Below are 25,168 nucleotides of genomic sequence, written 5' to 3'. Positions count from 1 at the left end.
TCAGGTGCGCCTTATAGTCCAAAAACTACTGTAATATGTTTTTGAGCAAACAAAATTTTTTGCGTAACATCGATGTAAATATCCAATGTTAAGACAGGGACACCTGCAACTTATAGTCAGGTACGGCATATATAGTAGGCTGATTTACTTCTAAAATTTTGTCAAATTTGGCCTTTGCGGTTTATAATCCGGTGGGTTTTATAGTCCGGAAATTACGGTATAATACGCCGACAATGTTTACGAAAAAAACATTACAATCCAAGAAGTATAACGTGAGAATGAATGACAGCCTTCAGCCAGTAGTAGCATATAAATGCATGTTGATAAAATCTTAGTGAGCTGAGTGGTGCCTGCCAGGTCAAACTCGGGGAATAGCATCAATTTGGATTTTGGAGGCGTGCCTTCTGCTTCACCACCTCGCCATTTTCCTCCACTTGTTATTAGCCACTTGGCTAGCTTATTCGATCATCTATTTCACGTTACCTGTGAGGATACAACAACGGGTTACTATCCTCTAACTTGTTTAATTGTATCTCGTTCCCGTCGACATGGACGAGGAATATTATAGCGGCGCGGGGGACTGGGAAGCGCCGGACGGTAACACGGTACTTGTTGCTGTTTAGCTGCTTATTGTTAGCATGACAGTTGAATAGGAGCAATGCTACCCTCTTGAGATTGAACACTGTCTTGACTGTATAATGTGCACGAGCCGAAAAACATCAGTTTTTAGGACCAATGAGTTGCTACTTTTAGTTTTCAAAGAATGTAGATCACATTTATTGGCTGTCTCCTAAATACAACGCATATACCTACTCGGTTTGGACAAGATAAATTATTTCAAACTTTCAAATAATAATAAAAAATTAAGATATATATATTTTTAAATTGTCTGTCCGCGACTGGATTTAAGCGACTGTGTTTTCCCCATTAGCAGTTGTCAAGAACATTCATGTTTGTATAGCAGTGGTGCTTCACTTTGCTAAAGGTACCGAACCCCACGAGTTTCAAAGGTGCATTTACCGAACTCTTCGGAATTTCATAATTAAGCCATTTTTTACGAATTCAAAACCTAGCCAGCTAACATCTAATTCAATTCCTGTTCAAATTTCTTACAGATTTCAAATTTACTACAAATATTTTTGCCTTTCTCTGTTGAATTTCATGGTGGAAAATCAAACGAAACCCATTCCACACTGTTCCGTTTTTTGTTTCCATGTTTACATTCTCATTTTATTGTCGCATCCTTGCATCACATCCTATTTTCATGGCGTAAAATGACGCAAATATATGTGTGTGTGTACATATATATGTGTATATATATGTGTGTATATATATGTATATATATATGTGTGTGTGTGTACATATATATGTGTATGTATATGTGTATATATGTGTGTATATATATGTATATATATATATATATATACACATATATATGTATATATGTATACACGCAGTTATTGCTGTCTGTAAGTCTGTTATACTTCCTCATACAAAGTGCCAGTCAACTTTCCACTGAGCAAACAGATTTCTCCTCCCATTAGATAGAAGGCTAGCAGTTAAAATAAATGAAATAAAGTCTGTAAATTGAGTGAAAACCAGTCCAAAACCTGGTCCAAAATGCCACTTTGCCCAGATTTAGTCAGCGTTCAAAATAGGGCTCTGCGTTTTTCAACCTTTACCGAACCCCTGAGGCTTACTCACCGAACCCCAGTTAAGAACCACTGTTCTAGGGTCTTGCCACGAATACCGTTTAACTCATTGCCTGACATTGACAACGGTCGGCGTCCAATCCACTGCTAGACCCTCCCATCTCAAATGCATTAGACGTCCCTCATCCTCAATAGTAAATCATAGATGGGTATTTTTGTTTCGGCAAAGACCCATCGTTTACTTTAACAAATGGGCTGAACGATATTGGGAAAAAACCTGACATTGCGATTTTTTAATTTTTTTTTTTTTTTTTGGGGGGGGGGGGGTTGCGATATATTGATATATCAAAAATAGAATAATTTTCACCAGACTTAAATACCTCTGTTTGGGGAGACTTTGGTTGACTAACTATGACTACAGTGCCCTCCATAATTATTGGCACCCCTGAAAAAGATGTGTTTTTTAGCTTCTACTATTTTTTTTTAATTCAAATAATATGGGACCTTAATGGAAAAAAAGAGAAAAATCCAACCTTCAATACAAGTGCATTCATTCAGTGGGGAAAAAATCCCACATAAAGAAATAATTATTTGACATCAAATAATGTGTGTCACAATTAATAGCACCCCTGGTGTTAATACTTTGTACAACCCCCTTTTGCCAACAAAACAAGGTCTGGGGACTGAGATGGCCATGGGAGGAGCTTGATTTTGTGTCTGGTGAAGCATTTCTGTGTAGATTTGGCCATATGTTTGGGGTCATTGTCTTGCTGAAAGACCCAGTGACGACCCATCTTCAGCTTTCGGGCAGAGGGCAACAGATTTTGATTTAAAATGTCCTGGTATTTCAAAGCATTCATGATGCCATGCACCCTAACAAGGTTCCCAGGGCCTTTGGAAGCAAAACAGCCCCACAGCATCACTGACCCACCCCCATACTTCACAGTGGGTATGAGGTGCTTTTCGGCATGCACATCTTTCGTGGCACCCCAGACCCACTTAGAGTGTTTGTTGCCAAAAAGCTCAATCTTAGTCTCACACAAAAATACAATATGTGCTTTGGTCAGATGAGTGTATGGCCGGTGAGTGTATATATGGCAGAAAACACTCAGGTGACTTGAAGTTCTGCTCTGAGACCCCCAATTTAGCCAACTTTCAAAATTGTCGGATATGCATCTGTGACACATCATTGGAAAGGTTAAAATCTCAATTTTCTGGGGGAACAAAAAATATGAACAGGAAGGCATTTAAAAAAAAAGAAAAATTTAAACAGCAAAACCCTAATTGGAGGCGAGAGAACGCGAGAGCAGAATTAAAGACGCCGCGATTTTAACGAGATATAATCGCATACTTAAGAGTTTAAAATATGCGAGTGAATACTTTTTCAGTCTTTTTTTTTTTTTTTTTTTAACTAAAATTTAGACATCAATTAATGATTCTAAGCTAAAAATGACATTTTGAAGAATATATATAATTACCTCCTTTTTATGGCTAGGTTGAAACAAAAGCAGTTGCGCGACGTCTGTAAACATGGGTTTTTAGGGTAAAATGGACAAATTAAAAATAGTTCGGGGGCTTAATGCACCACGAATCTGCTACGGCAGCATATAGACATATTGTTCTATCAAACACAACAATTGTTTTGGCTTGAAATACAGCAGTTTCTTTTAAAGAGGCGTGCAAGAGCAGAAACTGCTTTTTCAGTCTTGTCTGTGTTTTCCGCCGTATATAAACTCTTGGGTTGGGTGAGGGGAGGGTCAAACAAAAGGTAAGATGATACGATGCTAGCCACTTGGCCGGTTGTTTGGAGGGGCCTGCAGAAAAATTACCCACCCACACACACAGGACGATCGCTAATTGTCCACTAGCACTCAAAAGTTGCACGATCCACTCGGGGGTCCAATTTATGCTCATCGCACTTCCGCCACTGGTTACATATGGTACATAGTATTCAATGTCCAAACTTTCCCACTGCATCAATTTTCGTTATAATTCACCTTTAGAGCTAAAAGTAAAATAACTAACACATTTGCAATTTCAGTAAGTCTTGAATTTTTACATTCTAAATTGGTCTGTATTGAATGAAATTGTTTCAGAGAAATTTTGACATTCATGAGTAACAGATTTTAGGAAGGTTAGGCTGTGAAATTTGACCTTGAACTGGCATTAAATTCTCTTCCAAGTGGTCTCTTGAAAATCTGTAGGAACCCCGAATTTTGCCCTATTCTTACAGGAGGACGCGTATGTTGATGTTGAAAATTTGGGTAAAATCCAAGAGGAATGTCTGAAGAAGTTTTCCAGCAGGGATTACATCATGGAGCCCGCCATCTTCAACACCCTCAAAATGTAGGCACTCGTTACTTTGCGACCATCTTCAACCGCATCTTGCGGCATTTTGGAGCTCAAGCTGACCCTTTTTTGGATTTATGTTGCAGGTATTTTCAGGCAGGAGGGTCTCCAGAACACGTCATCCAGCTTCTGTCGGAAAACTACTCTGCCGTGGCTCAGACGGTTAACCTGCTGGCCGAGTGGCTCATTCAAATGGGTTGGTAGTATGGGTGGGAACCTCTTGGTACCTTACGATACATTACGATTTCCGATACGAAGCTGACAATAACGATGAGCTAACGATATGGCAATACAACAATTATCAATACATTGGTCAGGATTTAATTCGAGGATACCCTCCAAAACGACTAATAAACAGAAAAACAAGCTATTTTCATCGTTCTGCTGTAAATTTATCACTAATAGACATCCAGTCTATTTGAACTGAGAGGGTGGCAGCGAATGAACTAGTGCTGTTACTATTAATCGATTAACTCGAGTAATTTGATTAGAAAGAAAAAAAAAACTTCAAATTTTGCTGCTTTGAGTATTCGATTGATAGTGGCGTTGTAATGGTTTGTTTTGAAATTTTCATTTAGTTTTATTGATTTGGGTGGATACACTGCCCTCCAGTGGCAACAGTGAATATGACATGTCTCATTTAACATGGCTGAATCCAGCTGCTCCCTGTTAAGACCAACATAAAGTAAGTTTTTGTTTCAGCTAATGTTTTTTGATGCATTCGTTTGATGCATTTAGTTTATAGGTGTATTCAGCCAATTTCTTAAATAATGTGTTTGAACGATTTGTTATGAGCTTGTTTTTGTTTTTATAAAAAAAAAAAAAAAACGTTAAATGTGTAACGCAATGTTTCTAATCGAATTACTAGATTATTTGAACTAACGAGTTTTTAGATTAATCAGCTACTACAACGATCGATACCTTCAGTCATAGAATGAACCCTTCCCACTTCAAATGCGTCCCTCCCACTTCTATGGCCATCAGTGGCAGCCAATGAATGCCTTGCAACGAGTTAATTTTGGATCATTTCAGATTGATTCACGTTGAGTAACTTCCTGTTGATTTTGGAGCATTTTATGGACACTTCCAGTTGATTTTCAGTTACAGAACAGGATGTGACACGAAATCTTCCAGATGAATAGGCAGTGACGCAATCTCAAGAGGAAGTGACCTGTAAATACCCTAAAATGAACAGAAAGTGACCTCTAAATGCCCCGAAAATCTTCAGAGTGACACTGAATTCTCTGGTTTCGAATGAACGTTCATTCGCCCTTCCCAGTCTTAATGGATTGGGCGCTGAGCGCCGTCAATGGCAGCCATTGAGTTATCTGAAACACTATTATGGTGGAAGATTTTGGTAGCAATGACACCTCTTTCAAACAATATCTTGATTATTGGCATGATGGTAACCTTTAGAGGTTGAAAGTATACGATATATCACCATTTCCCACCCTGCGTTTGCTCCTTTGCGCTGGGCATGCCATTGTCCTAATTTTTTTTAGTTTAATTGTCATGTGCTTTCAAGGAGTGGAACCTGCACAAGTACAGGAACGAGTTGAGAATCACCTCAAGAGTTTGCTGATAAAGCACTTCGACCCCCAGAAAGCGGACTCCATTTTCACTGTCGAAGGAGAGGTGCGAATTAGCCCCAAAAATAGGAAATAAATGTTTTTTTTTTTGTTTTTTTGTTTTTTTTGTGTGTGTATGACTCTTTTAGTGCCATTAACAAAGACCTGTTTCATTTTTCTGCTGTGAATTAAAATGAGTTTGTCACTAGTACACATCCAGTGCATTTGAACTGGGAGGAGTGGCAGCGAATGAGCGTTCGTTTATTCGCTGCTAGCCCTCCCACTTCAAATGAATTATAAGTCTATCGCCATCAATGGCAGCTAGTGAGTTGATGTGTTTTTAATTAATTTGACAAGAGACTGGTTTATGTTTTGCTTTTGAGGTGGGGAAAGCTTTCAAATGATTGGTGGTGCTCCCATTTTTCAACATAAGGAAATAGTATTTGAACAGGGCTTTGCTCTGTTTCAAGATCCTCAATAAGGCACCATAGAATCACTTGCTTTAATGTTCAGTCTGATTGAAAGGTATACAATTTGATTTGGAGTGTGTTTGTAGACTCCCGCTTGGCTGGAACAGATGATCGCTCACACGACTTGGCGTGATCTGTTCTACAAGCTGGCCGAGGCCCATCCTGACTGTCTGATGCTCAACTTCACAGTCAAGGTGTGCTCTCAGAAAAATATTCTTTGGCTGGTGAGTTTCAAATTCAGCAGTAAAAGAAATCTTTTGTAGCTGATTTCAGATGCAGGCTACCAGGGCGAGATCACTAGCGTGTCAACGGCGTGTCAGCAGTTAGAGGTTTTCTCTCGGGTGTTGAGGACATCTTTAGCCACGCTGCTGGATGGAGGGGAGGAAAACTTGGAGAAGAACCTCCCAGAATTTGCTGTGAGTCTTATTTTGAAGAGAGCTGAATATTTTTTTTATTATAAATGGAACAAATAATTGATTTTATCGTTCTTTTTAAATTGATTCCTTTCGCTACACCTCTTTCATTTTGGTCTCATCTCTCCGCTTAGAAAATGGTGTGTCACGGTGAGCACACTTACCTCTTCGCTCAGGCAATGATGTCCATCCTGGCGCAGGAGGAGCAAGGCGGCTCAGCTGTGCGCCGGATTGGTCAGGAGGTGCAGAAATCGGCCCACAAGAGGTACTGTTGTCCTGCGGATGTCGTCTTTTTAAGCAAGTTCTAATTTGCAACTACAGAGCGTAGGCTGTGACTCGAAGAGCATGCATACCTTCTTCTGGCTAACTCCTAACCTACAGGCAACAATAAGTCCGCAACTCATAACTCTGGTCGGGTCGGGTAGGGTTTAGGGTAGCATCAGACTTTCAATTGTCTCCCTGTCAAATTCGATTGGACGAAACATGATCAGTCAATGCGGGCCATCTCTATTGAAATGGATTTAATTTCTATAACTGTCAATGGCAGTGAATGATTTAAGGGCTAAAAACAACATAATAATTGAGATTATATTGCAATATTATATTTACACTACTGAAACAAACTGCACAACTTAGTCAATTGACAGCGAAAAAGTACAGAAAATAAAACCTAGATTGCTGAGTTTATCACATTGGAATTTTTTTTAAATTTCATATAAATTTATTTAAAATACTAAAATTATAGTTTCCCAGATTGATTTCAACATGACTGGTTTTGACCCCTGAGTCAATGGAGAGGCACTGTTTAAGTGACGAGCGCCATCTAGTGTTAAAGTTACGAAGTATAAGAGAATTTAGGCTGAATTTAAGCAGGCCATATTCAATATTTCATCATTTGCTGCGGGCCAATAAAAACTGGGTGTAGTTAGCCCTCGGGTTACGAACGAGTTCCGTTCCTGTGCTAGCGACGTAAACCTAATTTCCGCGTAAATCAGAATTAACGCTTTAAATACCCCTAAATAACTCCCAAATCTCAAAATAACAATCCAAAACATGTATTATACGTCATTGTACTGTCCTCGACAAGACGTTGTAGCCAAGTCTTAGCTAGACAGTAAGCTAAGCACCGAAATGACAATGTCAGACATCAGTGTAGTTTGCTGACTTTATTCAGCTGCTCATGACATCAACGCTTGCAGAATGAAACTAAATAAAAATGGAATTAAGTAAGTTTCATCTTTAATAACAGCAATTCAGATTCAAAATTCAAATAACTAGCTGCTGGTAAATCAATAACAATCCACACAAACGATTAGCATGTATCAGTTAGCATCTGCACGTCATCAAAAACAATCACATAAACTCGCCCACAATTGAAAACGCACAATAAACAGTACAAAAGGTGTTATTTTACAAGTATTGCCTCTTTGCATGCTTCACAAGCAACAAATGTGCGCACAGGCTTTCTTTCCCCTCTCTGTCACTCGGCTGCTCGACTTCTTCGTGTGCACAAATACGTTCTACTTCGTGTGTACATGCAGTCTTACTCGCGTGTGTTAATACTACCTGCTTTCTGCGCCAAAATAAAAGCGTGCATCACAAAACAAAAGTCAACATTATTAAAAAAAAAATTTTTTTTTAAAACAACTGGAGACAAAATAGCGCATGGGACTCCACCATCGTAAAGTCGAAATCACGTGAGTCTGGTGACTATCTGTAACTAGTACCGTAGTCCCTATGCAAACTGACTGGTACATCAATAGGTGCATTTACATAAACATTATCATTTATACCGTTGGTGGTCTTTGTGTGGTTTTGTGTCATGCCAGGGGCCACGATGCCAGTCAGATCACGCTGGCGCTAGGTACAGCTGCAGCCTACCCTCGGGCCTGCCAGGCACTTGGTGCCATGTTGTCCAAGGGGGCCCTGAATCCTGCTGATATCACTGTGCTGTTTAAGATGTTCAGCAGCATGGACCCACCTCCCGTGGAGCTGGTTCGGAAACCCACTCCTAAATTGTTAGGGCAGCTTTTCTATACATCGAATTACTAATGAACACATCCCGTTTGCCCTTCGTTAGATCAGAGTACCTGCTTTTCTGGACCTCTTCATGCAGTCACTATTTAAGCCCGGCTCCAAGATCAACCAAGACCACAAGCACAAATACATCCACATCCTGGCCTACGCTGCCAGCGTAGTTGAGACATGGAAAAAGGTTTCAAAGTTGCTAACAGATTAGCAGCTACAGTTCCTGAGAAAAGCACTGACATTTCCGTTTTGATCGTAGAACAAGCGAGTCAACATCAACAAGGACGAGCTAAAATCATCCTCCAAGGCTATTGAGACGGTGCACAACCTTTGCTGCAACGAGAACAAAGGCGCCACAGAGTTAGTGGCCGAGCTCGGCACCCTCTATCAGTGCATACGGTGAGTGCAAGCCCAACAGATGTTGGGTCCAGGCTAGAGCTGGGAATCTTTGGGCACCTAACGATTCGATGACGATTACGATTCAGAGGCTCCGATTCGATTATAAAACGATTATTGATGCACCCCCCTCCTTTTACATTAGTTCCAAAATTGTTCAAAAATCCTCTCAGGCTAAACCAAACTACTATTTCAGTATCAAGTTAACATATAACAGTAAACAAATATACAAAAATAACAGTAAATAAAAAAACTCCAGTCCCAATTCCGTATCAGCAGCTTTAAACTACATTCAATTAATTTAATGTTGTGAATCAACTGTTACAGTTGTTAAAATTGCTCCCGTTATTCCATAATTTCTCTTCTGTCTACTTTTGTCAAAGTTTTAAAACTATTTCATCATTTAAAGATAGATTCAAGACAAGATTCTGCCGATTTAGGAGTATTTTAGATAAAAAGTTAATTAGGTTCGCTCCAACAGAGCCTTCTAGAGAGGTCTACTGCTTTAAGATGGCGGCTTTACTTACGCCGGAAAGTCTGTCATTTCGCATCGCTGTTCAATAATACATGTTCTAACACCGACGTCGTCTGTCATTTTGCATCTAGTTCTACATATATATGATATATACTGTAGCCGTATGTTTGTAGCAACTAGCAACTGAGCGTGGTTTGTAGAGGCTGTCAGCCGCAGTCAGGTATGATTGTTTTTTTTTATCTAGCGGCATGAGTTGAACATGATATTTACTCTCTGTCCGTTCCTCATTGCGTCCCAAAGACCGCGCTGACTGTTTTACTTCCGCTTTACCTGGTATAATTCAATAATCGTAATTTGGATGTTTGTGAATCGTTCTCGAATTTTCCACGGCCGAATCGCGAATAATCTAAGAATCGGAAATCTCGCACGCCTCTAGTCCAGGCGCCGTCAATTTGGTACTTACTGTGTAAATGTGCACTCAGGTTCCCAGTGGTCGCCATGGGGGTTTTGAAATGGGTGGACTGGACGGTGTCCGAGCCACGCTACTTTCAGCTGCAGACCGATCACACGCCGGTGCACTTAGCCTTACTGGACGAGGTACCGACTTGGCCGCGTAGGTGCCAGACTTTGAGACTACGGCTAAATGTGACGTTCGTTTCCCCGGCAGATCTGCACGTGTCACCAGCTGTTGCATCCTCAGGTCCTCCAACTCCTCATTAAACTCTTTGAGACAGAACACTCGCAGTTGGATGTCATGGAGCAGGTCTGTGTGTTGGTCCCGGTTTCCAAAGTGAATACTGGGTTGACCCTTTTTACCATCCTACAAGATGGAGCTCAAGAAGACTCTCCTGGACCGAATGGTTCACCTGCTGAGTCGTGGTTACGTCCTGCCCGTGGTCAGCTACATTCGCAAGTGTCTGGAGAAACTCAACACTGACATCTCCCTCATTCGCTATTTTGTCACTGAGGTAATGTTTCCAAATGCAGGGTTTTTCTTCATGGAGTTTTTTTCCAGCATTTTCGACATTTGTGTAGTACAGTGGTGCTAGCTATGGCCCGCAGCAAATGATAATATCATTGAATAATGGCCTGCACAATAGGGGTGTGCCATCTTAGGCACCCCACGATTCGATTCGATTACGAATCAGGGTGCTACGATTTGATTCTTGAACGATGATCACGGTATTGACGACGATCCCGGTTATCACGATTATCGATGCATCGTACATTACTAAATACCGTATTGGCCCGAATATAAGACGGCCCTGATTATAAGACGACCCCCTCTTTTTCAAGACTCAAATTTTAAAAAGACTTTTTGAACACCAAATTAATTTTTATACAGAAAATAATTACAGTACATCTGAAACAAATGATTATAACAATATATTTGAGAGAAAAAGCATGTTATTTTGGCTCAGTCAAATCTTTATATCTGAACATTTAAGTATGAAAACTAAAGTGCAGTCACATTCGTAAATGAATGGCTTCTGGTTTTTGATATGTAAATAAACCAATCTATTGTGATTAAACAACAAAATTGCAATAAATGCATTAACCATCAATGTGAAGTCTAACTGTAGTCTTGAAACAAATCTGAATAAGGAAAAACATTACATAAAATAATTAGGGCTGTCAAACGATTAAAATTTTTAATCGAGTTAATTACAGCTTAAAAATTAATTAATCGTAATTAATCGCAATTAATCGCAATTCAAACCGTCTATAAAATATGCCATATTTTTCTGTAAATTATATATATATTCTGTAAAATAAATTGTTGGAATAGAAAGATAAGACACAAGATGGATATATACATTCAACATACGGTACATAAGGACTGTAGTGGGCATTTCACTCTACTGTCATTTAAATCTGTCTATGCTGTCCTCACTCCGAAGCGTCTACTTTTTCCAAAGCTAGACAGCTAGTGAGCGACGCCTTAATAATTCTTCTTTTTCATCTGATTTATTAATAAAATGGCCTCAAACCATTGTCCTCTTTAGACCGTCGTAAAACTACAAAATAAAAGTGCACAAGCATTGCATTAGCAACAACGTTAGCTTAGCACGCTATACAGGTTCACTAAACATAAACAAAAAGCGTCTCATACAAAAAATATAACATTTCGCTTACTAACATAATATGTACATTCTTTACAACAACCATACTTACGGACAAATCTTGTCCAAGGATCATATAAGCACAACATTATCAGCCCAAGACGTCGTGCAGCCATAATGAACTGGTAAGAAAACAATAAACCATGTCGCAAAGCGACCACAAGAGTTCGCTGTTGGACAGCATAAAAAGCCTTGCTGTAAAACTTACCAAAAGGCAGAATACTTTCTGAGCGGCACATGTGCGTTAATTGCGTCAAATGTTTTAACGTGATTAATTAAAAAAATGAATTACCGCGCGTTAACGCAATAATTTTGACAGCCCTAAAAATAATGCAAACTGGTTAAACTTGAGAATAGCTGAGATCTGTCATGACAGAACATCGCTTCAATGATATCTGGCGCCATCTAGCGTCATGAATGGGTATCATGTCTAGACCGCGAATATAAGACGACCCCCACTTTTTCAGTCTTATTTCAATGCAAAAAACACCGTCTTATATTCGTGCCAATATGGTAATATAGTAGACAAATATTTGTCCATTATTTATTTGAAATATCCTAATGATTCAACCGGAACGATGGAAACATGCCCATACAACAAAAACCTGCCCTTAAGCTGCTTTTTTATTTATTTATTTATTTATTTTTACATAAAAGTGCAAAAACATTAACATTTTAAAAGAAGTACTTATTTCACTCAACAATGCAATAAAATTTACACAGGTGGGATGAATTCCATTTTTCTTGAAACAAGGTCTTTAGAAATAAGCCTTCTTTTAACCCATAGACTTTGTTTTCACAGATTTCTGTACTATTTCGCATGTTTGTAATGTTACCGCTGTACTTAATCATGGTTTTACACGTTCTACATATGAAATACAGATTAGCTAATTAGCTTAGCGCTCGGCGCTTACTAGTAACACCTCAAAAACAACAAAAATAAAGGCTAAACAGTACAAGAGGGTTCGTGTACTCACCTCTTATAGATGCACACGGGTCTTAGCATCACACTCAGGACATTTTTCAATTGACATGACTTGAAACTACAGCTGGACATCTGAAAGACGAGGAGCAACGAACTCTCTCTCTTCACCTCTCGCTCTAAAAAATAACGTGCGCCCTGACTCATACACAAATTGATTTTTCCGTCTTTTGAAAAAGAGTAAATCTCTCACTCAGTTACAGGCAGCATCCATTATAACGTGCGCACGTCCGTTAAAGGTGTCCGGGCAGCAGACGTGTCTTGAATTTCGTTCCGCTACGAGCGGCTGTCATGAAGTTATGAGGGAAAATCAACGTTTTTGAGCCTTTATGAATCGTAATCGAATTGTCACTTGTTGAATCGCGATGCGTGTAATAATTGATTTTTTGGAACTCCTCTACTGCACAAGAAGCTTTAGTTCAACCTACAGTCTGTTGCACTTCTTAGCTTTAACACTAGTTGGAGCTAATCACTTAAAGGGATCAACAGATAGAAAGACAAGATGAACGTTATTATGAGTTAAAATAATATGATGTGAGTTAAAATAATTTGATATTGAAACCCCTCTTCATGTTTTCGTTTTTATACAATTGGTAAAATTTGTTTAACTGGTAGGTCGCCATTGTTGTTGACATCGCAGGGCGGTGACATCACAAAGGACTGTCGCGATGGCAAATTTTGGCGGGCGATAATTTATCTCAAATTATTGCGATCTGCGATATTATTGCGCCCCCCCCCCCTCCAAATTTTTTTCATCCAATTTAAAATATCACAGTGAGATTACAGTATAAATTAATAGATCAAGTACGCCCATTTAAACACAATAAATGTTCTCTTAAATTAAAAAACAACTAAAATAACAATAGGCCATGCCTCTTTTAAGTAATAGACAACAATATTACTACCGCACAGAAACACAGAATAAACAAAATGTCTTTTTCAAGAAAAAAATAAAATTGCACTTAATAACTTAAAGCGGAAATGTGAAGTAAGGTTGGCCAACCATGTTTTTGAATAATATCAATGGCTAAACAATTACAAGAATTTTTTTTTTTTTTTAACGCAACCCTTCCAGATCCTTTGTTTAACCCATAACAACGCTCTTGACAACGAAAATGCTTTTCTTCGGCAATCTTCGGAAATCTTCGGAAATTACGTCACACTGAGAAGTGCGAGGGAAGTCCGCCATAGAACAGTATTGTTTGCTGCATTGCTTCTCGGTAAGATGCCACGGCGGTGTGTGGCGATGTTTTGTTCTCACTCAAACGAAAAGTTGTATAAGTGGCCAAAGGATAGCAGGGCACGTAAATGGATATCTTTCATTCGCACGAAGCGAATGAATTTCACGCCATCATCGAGTAGTGTTCTCTGCTACAAAGACTTCGAAGATGCCTGCTTCCTTAATCGGTCTGCTTATGGTCAAGGATTTGCCAAAAAGTAAGTGTAAGTAAGTGAGGACAGCTGTGGCTTACCTGTGAATAAATGCGGTTTTCGTGTCAAATTTAGTGGTGGCGGCTTATTGTCAGGTGCGCCTTATTGTCCGAAAATTTCGGTAATTCAATAACTGAAAACGAGCCATAATTCGTTTTTCCAATGTCAAAATACGTCCAAAATCTGTTTTGCACCGAATTCGCTTTTACAATGAGCCTTGACACGGAAGACGATGCAAAGACAAATATTGGACATATTTCATTTTTCAACTTCAGTTCAATAAACAGATATTGGGAAAACGGATTAAGGCTCGTTTTCCGTTATTGAATTAGCGGTTTTTAATTGGGAAACGGGAGATGATTCATTTCTCATTTTTTGTTAACACACATAAAAACATAAAACGAAATGGGCTCGTTTTCCTTTTTTTTTTTTTTTTTTTTTAATTTTTTTTTTTTTTTCCAAAATTAGAAGGAAAAACGAATGGCCAAAATGTACATGGACCGGGGCTGGCATTCAAAATGGATTGGAATGTCTATCAGTCAATACTAAGAAATACATTTCAAAAACCTTTTTTTTTTACCCTAGTCTGCTTGGTGGTGTATGAATTGTATGTATGAAAAAAAAAAAAACTGACTGCCTTTTCTCCTAAAGGTCCTGGACGTGATCGCGCCTCCGTACACGTCCGACTTCGTTCAGCTCTTTCTGCCCATCCTGGAGAACGACAGCATCGCGGGAACAATCCGGACAGAAGGAGAACACGACCCAGTCGCTGAGTTTATCGGTAAGTTTTTTTTCCCCCCTTCTGCCCTTTTTGACATCTTGATGTTGAAATCTTACTGTTTTACTTTCCAGCTCATTGCAAGTCAAATTTCATCATGATTAATTGAGGACTTTTTGCACCATCTGATGGAAGCACATTTTTTGGACTGACAGGTCCGATGACGCGCCATTGAGATCCATTTTTTGATCCCACTGTCAACGGAACTGGTCGAGATGCACATTTTTGTAAATTTTGTTTTCCACATTCTAGCTTTATCTCAGCATCAGTTTTGAAGCGGTGTTATTATGTGAAAAAAGGCTCAAGTTAAATCCCAACCTTTTTATAGTGTAAGGCACACTTTAGTCAGCTGTGTAGGACTCATGTAGCAGCATGCATTTCCAAATGTTTTCTAATTTGAAGGTGTAAATTATTTTTAAAAAAATATTTTCTATTCAGCATGTATGATTTTTTTGCAATACAATGTAAATCACTGTCAGATCTCATCCTGATTCATTTGTTAACACTTTCGTCTGATCAACAGCCTACACATTTCTCAATATCATTTATTTGGCACTTCCACTTAAAATGCACACAGAAAAGAATGACACTCTCTTCTTAGTGATGATTAAAACGGGATCCTAGATGGATCTAGACTAGGTAGTCTTTTGGGAGTATAGCAGATCAGCATGAGCTCCTCGGATGCACTGAAACAGCACTCGTTAAAATAACCAACGACCTCTTCATGGCAGCTGATTCTGGACTGCTCTCCATCATCCTCCTCCTGCACCTATCTGCAGCCTTTGATACCATTAGTCACACCACACTCCTCCACCGGCTTTCCACTATTAGCATCACCCGCACCCCGTCATACTGGTTCTCATCCTACCTTTCTAAGCTCACCTAATATATCCAACTCAAGTCATTTAAATCTACACCCTCTTTGGTTACCTCTGGTGTGCCTCAGGCCTCTGTCCTCGGGCCCCTACTCTTCATCATATACAGTCCCTGACAAAAGTCTTGTCACTTACCCATTTTGTAGAAACAATTGCTAATAACCGGACTTCTAATGGCGTACCGCACGCATGCTATTTTTAGACCGTGACGTCGCATCGTAAAGCGGAAGTAAAGCCGAAGTGGGACATTATAGACCCGCCCTCGCATAGACCCAACGTAAAAAGTGCTACTTTTCTCCGGTAATCTTTCAAAAACGAACATGCCGATCACGCATTGCTTTTTTGGAACTTGTAGAAACGACTCTAGACATTACGACACATGAAGGATGTTTTTTTCATACGTTTCCGGAAACCAAAAACTCGGGAGGAAAAAATGTGAAGACCGAATCAACTTGCGCAGACTTTAACACCAGCTCGGTGAATCCATTGACATTTCATATGCAGTAAACATTTTGTTGGGTTGTCATGGTCTTCCAGAGGACAAAGAGGTAAGCCATTTTTATATTTTTAACTTATTTTTCTAGCGTAACGTTGTGCCGTACTGCTTCTGTCTGACAATGAATGACCTGAAAAGAATTACAAATTGGTATCTGACTACCACTGTTACCGTTTCTGTTATATATACTGTATATATATATAAAAAAAACAACTTTAGTAAGTGGAAAGTGTAAATAAATTATAGAATTAACATTTGTTATCAATGAAAAAATTAAAAGTGTTCGTTGGCTGTCACAGAGTAGCATTTGCGATCGCTACACAAAGCTAACTAAATTACCCCCAAAAACGGTAAGAGACACAGGACAACCAGAGGATATATAAGAAAGACAGGGCTGATGGTAAAGGATAGCTTGTTGAAACAGGAGAATGTATTGTCAGCCGCGTCGATAAAAAAAGCTAAGGCTATGCTTGGATCGGCTCGTTTTTTTTCGTCTTTTTCAGGCTTTGACACTCAAGCCATCTCTTTAACTGAACATTTTTATGTTCTTCCACAAATTTGCCAGTGAATTTGGCACCAGGCACATCATTTTCGGAGAGAATTGGTAGGTTTAGCTCTGTAAACATCTCCTTCGTACACTATTTCCATTCATTTCCTATGAGGGACAAACGGTGGTTTGTCCCTACTTAGCAACAGTAGCGAATGTCTTGAATATTAATGAACGGAAGTGATGTGTTGCTTGTCGTACGACATTAGGGCTGCAGCTATCGAATATTTCAGTAATCGAGTAATCGACTGAAAATTCTATCGATTAATCGAGTAATCGGATAAAACATTTTTTTTAGGTAAAGAGGAATTATAAATATACATGAGAAAAAAAGATTTAATCCAATATTGAACCATTTTTAGTCAATCAATGTCTTTATTTTCTAGTATGTACATTGTTGGAAACAGCCAACAATTGCATCACAGATGTGACTAGAAAAAAAATTCACTGCTTTCACTCAAAAAAACATATAGATCTTATAAAAAAAAAAATAATAATAATTCTTACCTAAAAATGTAATTACGCTTGATCACACACATCACTTGAAAGCTACGTGTTTTTCCCACAAGTTTCAATTGAATTTCCATTTGTGTCAAGCTACTTTTAAGTTCTAGTTAAGTTTTAAGTTAGTCTAAACTGTAAGTAGTGTATCGGATTTTGCAGTGTTCAAAATAAATGTATTAGGGTTGTTCCGATCATGTTTTTTTGCTCCCGATCTGATGCCGATCGTTTTAGTTTGAGTATCTGCCGATCCCGATATTTCCCGATCCGATTGCTTTTTTTTGCTCCCGATTCAATTCCAATCATTCCCGATAATTTTTCCCGATCATATACATTTTGGCAATGCATTAAGAAAAAAATGAATAAAATAAATAAAACTCGGACGAATATATACATTCAACATACATAAGTAAATACATAAGTACTGTATTTATTTATTATGACAATAAATCCTCAAGATGGCATTTACATAATTAAAGTGATCCTCGATTTTAAAGACATGTATGCTCTAATAAACCACAATTGTTCTCTTGTATTAAAATATGTCGTTAGAAACACATAAAATGTTAAATCAATGGAAATATTTTATAATATTTAGTGCATATTTTGACCGATAGTTGGCGCCATGTTCTGCGGGCGCGGAGTGATGACGTAGATGATATTTTTCCAATCGTGTAGCGTGTGTACAACAACTGTGTATAGGGAATGGGACGTACTACGTCATTGTTTGGACGCGCCTCCATGCTGGCAATATGATTCACTTCCGGGCCGGCAGACTCAATGCGGATTGTAACGTGTGGTCGTGCTAAGCTAACTCTTTCGGTGTTTTAGAAAGAAATTATGGGTGTGTATTGTTGTGTTACCGGGTGCAACAGCTTCTCCTACGACTAAAAAAAGGGCGAGGAAAACTGGACTCACTTTTCACCGTTTTCCTGCATGGAGGACCAAATATCAGATCACGAAGGCACGACGGATGGCTGGGGCGCAGCGGTTCGTTGGAAAAGCATTTCTCTTGATCATATTTCTGCTGGAATGAGAGTGTATTCCCCTCATCTCTACTCTTGTAAGTTGAACGATTTATCCGTTTTGGTTTCAATACGTTTTTTTTTTTTTTACTGTTGTGTAAATCTGCCTCGGTAGCAATGCTAACCTTCTCCCCCTCCTCACCTACCTGTTGTGTTACTAGGAAAACCTGCATATGAAATGCTGACAACACATCCCGATTGGTCACCATATCTCTTCTTGGGTTATTCTGAGGTCAAGCGCACCACATCGGAGCGTTATGAGAGGTTGGAAAGGCGAAGAGTGCACGCTGAAACTTCAGTTTGCTCTGCTCTTACAAACACGATCCCAAGTGTTGTTGTGAAAAGTCAATAAAATATGAATACCAAAACATGACTTGAACAACTTCTTGACAAACTGTAACTGCTTGTTGTTTACTTCAGGTCTTCATAATAAACAGGTGTACTAATTACAAAGTCAGGTGACTTAATTTTGTTATTCTATTTGGAATATGCATTGACAATTTTTGGACAGTGTTGTAGACAAGAACTGGGACTGATAAGTTGCAATAGATTTATTTCAAGTTTTGCAATTTCTCCAATACGATATTTGAATTGACAGTTTAAAATCTTTAAATTAGTGCAAACAAGGCCCACCCTCTGACGGTGGCAGCAAATATTATATAATTATAAGTAATACACAAATACAAGATCACAATAAACGTGTCTTTGTCAAAGCAGTTTAAAACACTATTTACTGGCCTTGGGTAAATTGCCAGACAGGATAAATATGTGCTTTAAAGTTCTTGCATTTCCATTTTAAGTATTGCAAGTACTAGTCTCCAACACAGTATTTGAACTGACAGTTTAAAATCCTTTTAGTACAAAATGGCCCACACTCTGGCAGGGGGCAGCAAATATTATAATACATAATACATTATAAAAAGCAATATACTATATAAATACAAGATCACAACAAAACCTGTATTTTTCAAAGCAGTTAAAAAACATCCAGTGGCCTTAGGTAAATAAAGGTGTATAAATATGTACTTTACAGTTCTTGCATTTCTATTTTAGGTATTGCAACTTTTCCAACACTATTTGAATTGACAGTCTAAAGTCTACATAAGTGCAAATAAGAATATTATAATTTAAAAATGATAATGGAATATATAAATTCAACATTACAATGAAACGTGTCTTTGTCAAAGTGGTTAAAAAAAAAAAAAAAAAAACGTCACTGGCCATAGTTAAATCGCCAGGCAGAATAAATATGTGCATTAAAGTTCTTGCATTTTCACAAGTTAAAAGCCCGCAGTTCATCGACGAGAAGGGCAGACCCAGATGGCGTCTGCTGCAGGGGCTTGTTTGAGTCTGACACAGGACAAATGAAACCACTCCATTGAACAAATTTTCTTTGTCAAATGATCCAAGAAGAGAGATGGTGACCAATCGGGATGTGTTGTCAGCAGGTTTACCTAGGAACACAACAGGTAGGTGAGTCGTAGTAGGCGAGCATTGCTACCGAGGCAGATTTACACAACGGTGTAAAAAAACAAAAACGTATTGAAACCAAAAGTGGATAAAGCGCTCAACTTACAAGAGTAGAGATGACAGGAACACACTCTCATTCCAGCAGAAATATGATCATAAATGCTTTTCCGACAAACCGCTGCAATCCAGCCATCCGTCGTACCTTCGTGATCTGATATTTGGTCCTCCATGCAGGAAAACGGTGAAAAGTGAGTCCATTTTTCCTAGCCCCTTTTTTTGTCGTAGGAGACGCTGTTGCACCCGATAACGCAACAATAAGCACCCATATTTTCTTTCTAAAACACCGAAAGAGTTAGCTTAGCACTACCACACATTACAATCCGCATTGACTCTGCCGGCCCGGAAGTGAATCATATTGCCAGCATGGAGGCGCGTCCAAACAATGACGTAGTACGTCCCATTCCCTATATACTGGCTTAACTCGCGAAGTAAAATGCCACGATGTGCTGCTTATGGATGCAATTTCGAGTCAAATGGAAACAAGGAGAGTGATTCAAGTCTCCACAAATTTCCTGTTGACAAGAAGAGGAGAAAGGTTTGGGAAAATGCCTGTAGACAAGCAAATCTTCCCAAACAACCAAGGCTTTGTTGTCGCCATTTTTCTCCTACCGCGTTTGAGGATTTTAGTAGATGACAACTAATGAAAGATCTCACCGGAGCGGCTAGATATAAGCGCAGACTAAAACCAAATGCTGTTCCAACTATTTTCCCGCACAAGAAGCCTCAGCCTGCTCGGATATCGAGTGAAATGCGCGCAATGAAGCGAGACGGACGAGACACTCTAGCCGCCCTCTTAAGCACCCAAGCCGCTCCTGTCGCTACAGCGGGAGGCAAACCTTCGGGCGTACCGCTAGTCACAGAGGAAGCTAATCATTCACCTCTACTGTCAGTTCATCAGGCAGTAAGTGTGTGTGTTCAGTATTCAGCTAATATGAGTGATGGTGCCACTCAAACTGATCAAAGCACGTCCAATGCAATTCATTCAATGCAACACAAATGTCCCAACCCCATTGATAAAGCAATAAATTCTCATCGCCGGAATGGCATACATGTGAAGTCAAAATCCATTTTAGGGGACTCCCTCTGAAAGCTCATCGCGAGAATGGCAAGAGTGCCAAACAGTAATCAGAGAAAAAAGGGTGGCTACTTTGAAGATACTAGAATATTACACGTTTTTAGTTATTTCACCTTTTTTCTAAGTACACAATACACACGTGTGCATTTGTAGCAAGTTATAACAGAATTCACCGGCGGGAATTATGTTGGCACGTTGTGTGGTTGGGGGGTACTTTGTGAAGGGAACAGCTGGAAATAACGCTACCTTCCGCGGGTCGCATGCCAGACAGACATTGCTATTTCTTGCAGCCTAAATGTCAATAAAACAACGCGGATTAGCTCCGTGGTTTGATACTCCGCCTCCTTACCTAGCTCGCCACACATTCATAGTTTTATTGCCTTCAGTGAGAGTTTATAACAGGCCCGGATCTAGGTTTACCCACCAGAGTGGGCACTAAGAAAACTTGAGGGGGCACCCCCAATGCAGGCTTTTTTTTACCCTCTGCATTTCTCCAGGCTTGGGACCGGCGCAAGTAGGACACTGGCTTGTGTCCCGTTGAGGCTGCATTAATTTTTGGGGGGTTTGTTTTTTGTTTGTTTGTTGTTTTTTTTCATTCATCTATCTACTCATTCTCGCTGTCGGCGTGATGTCACGATGACGTCATCTCGCATAGCAACGTGTCGCTATTTTGAGATGGGGGCACACACAGGTAAACATCCGTAGACAAACGTCTGAAATTCATATATTTCAGCTGTGTTTTGCATCTTTTTTTCATTAAAAACGTCTTAAACATGACTTATTATCACGAGTCACTGCCGACAGACGCGAGGAGGCGATACAACTTAAAATTAGCGTGTATTGGCCTGCAAATCTGCCCATACAAAGTCGCAGCTGATAGCTGGATAAACAATCCAAAGGAGTTGCCTGCAGTGGAGTTCGGTAACATCTACAACTACCTCATGAAGTCACCCAGTAAGTTGACCTTTACCAATTACGTGGAATATGTACTGTGAGAAACTAAGAAAACTGGTAGTATATACGGAGTGATCATTTCTGCCGTAACCGGTAATTCGCCTCCAAGCGTTATTTAGCTGTGAACACGTCACAGCAAAATAACCAATTCCCACCAGGTCAATAATATACCGATTGACCGATCAGAGCAGTTCATGGCAAAAGAAAAATAACGCTTTGCAAGTTGTCAGTTACAGTAATAATAAAAATGCTTAGTCTATTGAATCCTAGCAGCTAATTGGGGCAAGAAAAATCGATTAAAGTTTACTCACCAGTAATAAAATGTCAGCTGCAAACGTACAGTAAATGTGCCTGGATTTAGGTTCCCACTGGCGACAATGGTCCACGGAACCGTCTTCTTTTACTGTTCCTTAATGAATTGCTTTCAGCCATTTGTTTGTCCTTTTCTTCTCACGATGAAGAATAAAGAACTTCAAATGCGGCTCCGAACTCTTCCTTGTGTTACAAACCTCAACACGGCAACTTTAGTCATTCCGATGGAAAAAAAAGACCGCAAATAAGACAAAAGTTCAACGCGTTTGTACTACAATAAAGGACAGAGCAACTGCTTGTGACTCGTGTTTTGCCCCCATTTCAATATGGCGACGCTTTGCTGTGGCTGGTGAAGTCATTAATGCCCGGATGTCCGCTGTGAGAATGTGTCTGGAGGAGAGAGAGGAAGCGCGCGGATAACAAATGAGGTTGGAAAAACAGCTTGTTTTGGTGATTTCTTGTTCGGCATGGTTGCGGCCAACAGTAACCGTTAATCCTGCAATTAAAAAGTAGGTGAGACCAACTCTCCGTGCGTTCTCTATATCCAGTGCGACGCTAAATAGAGACTGTGCCGTCACGATAGTCGTGGCTATGAACACCTTTCTCGTATCAACGACTCTACAGACGTGGCTATGTCTAAGCAGGTTTATTAACACTCAAAAGGGTGAAACTAAAGAAAACAGACAAAACAACACAAATTATTCACACTATATGAAATCGCATATGTACTGCCCTATCTGTAGCAAACTGCATATGAAAATATGAATAAACAATTAGCAGAGCGCCCGAGACGCCATTTTGCCGTCCCTCTAACTCGTGCGTAATTAACATATCACAAGTTTCATGCTAAGTGAATCTGTCACACTTTTTTTGCACTGAAGTACACACAATTCACATATTTACGTTTTTAAACACATTTAAACAATACATACCGGCGATGCAACCTCAAATTCAAGGCAAAGTGGTCACAGAGACGGGGCGAACTGACTGCGGCCGTCTTCGTGTGATTCCCTACTGAACAACTACTGAACATCCGTGTGACAGTTTCTTTCAAATAAAGTGCACATGGGATGCAGTAAATTAAGGCGTCCACTAGATGATGCTAATAAGACGTAAAAGGAATAAAACTCAGGTATTCAATCACAAAAAACATCCATCTTTTATATATAACAGAACACCGACATTTTGATTGGGTGGGCACGACTCACGTCTGGGTGGGCCATGCCCACCCCGGCCCCCCCATAGATCCGGCCCCGGTTTATAATGTCAATGGTCAAGAAAATAAGGCACGAATGCCAAGGTGTTTTGGCCTGTACTGTATGTAAAGCATACGACAGCTCTGGATGCTAACAATCTACACAATTATATTGGAATGAGTTAGATGACGCAATAACTCACCTTGAAGATCTGCTGACAAAAACCTGAGTTCTCGACAACATACGCTCTCTCGCTCCGTTGTCATCGAGATGCACTTGCCGCAAGTACACCAGAAGTTTAGCCCAACTCTTGCCTCATCAGGTATTTCTTGCTCTGCATTTCGCCTTTGCTGCTCGTCTTGTGAACGACCGACAGTGCTGTCCTGCTCTTCACTTTTCCGCTCTGGTTCAAATTGGAAGGGACGAACCGACGACATGTTGGGATAGCTAATGAATGACACGCTGAAGTCCGGCAGCGGGATTTGTGACGTCACAGCACTGCGACGTCAACAACCATGGCGAACAATCAGTTAAAATAATTTTACAAATTTTATTAAAACGAAAACTTTAAGAGGGATTTAATGTCAAATTATTATAACTCATACTAAGATGTATCTTTTAAGAATTACTTGTCTTAAAACTAGAGGATCACTTTAACATTCTTTGTGTGAGAGGGATCCACGGATAGAAAGACTTGTAAGTCTGAAAGGATAAATGTGACTTTGTATATTGTGTGGGAAATATCGGGATCGGCAGATACTCAAACTAAAACGATCAGGATCGGATCGGGAGCAAAAAAACATGATCGGAACAACCCTATTACATAACCTTAGTAGGCAAAAAATATACGAGCCGTCAGAAGTTCCGTCCCAAGAGCATGAGTGCCCTCTCGTGTCTAAACGGCACACTTGCACGGATAAAGACATCTGCAAATAAATTACACGCTTGGTGATAATAAAGAGCATTGGAAAAAAAAAAACAGTATTTTATGGCATCAAAACTAGCGGACTTTTGCTATGTAGGTTAGCCAATTGTTTTTTTGTTGTACTTAGATCCTTGTTTTTTTATTGTTTGTTTTTATACCGTTTGAAGCTAAATTCAGATATTTTAATTTATTTTTAAACGAAAGTGCAATTCTGTATAGTTTGAAGAAACACTCTGGGATTTTATCATGTGTTTTTATTTCATGCTCTTTTGAAAGTGCAATAAACAAGCCTTTGTTTTACATCTAAAATTTATTCTGCAACGCACTAAATGGTCTTAATCCGACGACTCGTTTATTTGAACTAACTAGTTGATAGATTAATCGAATACTAAAATAATCGATAGCTGCAGCCCTAATATCCATTAGCAAGAGCTGTTTGGAGTCAAATAGAATTTAAAAAAAAATTCATACACCTTGTTACTTGGGGTGTCAAACGATTAAAATTTTTAATCGAGTTAATTACAGCTTAAAAATTAATCTTAATTAATCTTAATTAATCGCAATTCAAACCATCTATAAAATATGCTATATTTTTCTGTAAATTATTGTTGGAATGGAAAGATAAGACACAAGATGGATATATCCATTCAACATACGGTATATAAGTACTGTATTTCTTTATTATAACAATGAATCAACAAGATGGCATTACCATGATTAACATTTTGTTAAAGCGATCCATGGATAGAAAGACTTATAGTTCTTAAAAGATAAATGTTAGTACAAGTTATAGAAATTTTATATTAAAAACCCTCTTCATGTTTTCGTTTTAATAAAATTTGTAAAATTTTCAATCAAAAAAAATAAACTAGTAGCCCGCCATTGTTGACGTCGCCGAGCGGTGATGTCACAGCCGTTCTTCCACAGTGTCTTTAACTACGTAAGGTAGTGATTGAAATACACCACCCGCCATTGTTGATGTCAATAATTACACAATGCTCATGGGTGCTGAAGCCCATAAAATCAGTCGCACCCAAGCGCCAGCAGAGGGCACCAAAACTCCGAAA

The 25,168-nt window shown here is 39.2% G+C and overlaps 1 protein-coding gene across 2 annotated transcripts; it reads left to right on the top strand.

Moving 5' to 3' along the window:
• Positions 1-394: 394 nt before the first annotated feature.
• On the top strand, positions 395-15,173 carry nelfcd (negative elongation factor complex member C/D). 2 transcript variants are annotated; one of them, XM_057846889.1, is made up of 15 exons: positions 395-605; positions 3,886-3,998; positions 4,088-4,197; positions 5,527-5,636; positions 6,126-6,233; positions 6,303-6,455; positions 6,587-6,717; positions 8,282-8,447; positions 8,533-8,667; positions 8,740-8,879; positions 9,834-9,948; positions 10,019-10,114; positions 10,179-10,319; positions 14,539-14,668; positions 14,740-15,169. In XM_057846889.1, exons 1-15 carry the CDS (start codon positions 549-551, stop codon positions 14,772-14,774), a joined length of 1,740 nt encoding a protein of 579 aa, XP_057702872.1. In that variant the 5' UTR covers positions 395-548; the 3' UTR covers positions 14,775-15,169. The 2 variants fall into 2 exon arrangements, with proteins under 2 accessions (XP_057702872.1, XP_057702873.1); XM_057846890.1 differs by lacking the exon at positions 395-605 and adding an exon at positions 2,007-3,592 and having other exon boundaries at positions 14,740-15,173.
• The last annotated feature ends 9,995 nt before the right edge of the window (positions 15,174-25,168 follow it).

Source organism: Corythoichthys intestinalis, chromosome 9, assembly GCF_030265065.1.
Source record: "Corythoichthys intestinalis isolate RoL2023-P3 chromosome 9, ASM3026506v1, whole genome shotgun sequence".
Taxonomy (NCBI): Eukaryota; Metazoa; Chordata; class Actinopteri; order Syngnathiformes; family Syngnathidae; genus Corythoichthys; species Corythoichthys intestinalis.
The sequence above is the reverse complement of the archived record's forward strand: the minus strand, read 5'-3'. Positions and strand labels throughout refer to the sequence as shown.

What these genes read in the sequence shown, in the direction of transcription:
- nelfcd (XM_057846889.1), top strand. Translation starts at nt 549, where the DNA reads ATGGACGAGGAATATTATAGCGGCGCGGGGGACTGGGAAGCGCCGGAC. An exon ending in ACTTAGCCTTACTGGACGAG is followed by an intron (nt 9,949 to 10,018) that starts GTACCGACTTGG and finishes TTTCCCCGGCAG; the next exon opens with ATCTGCACGTGTCACCAGCT. An exon ending in AGTTGGATGTCATGGAGCAG is followed by an intron (nt 10,115 to 10,178) that starts GTCTGTGTGTTG and finishes CCATCCTACAAG; the next exon opens with ATGGAGCTCAAGAAGACTCT.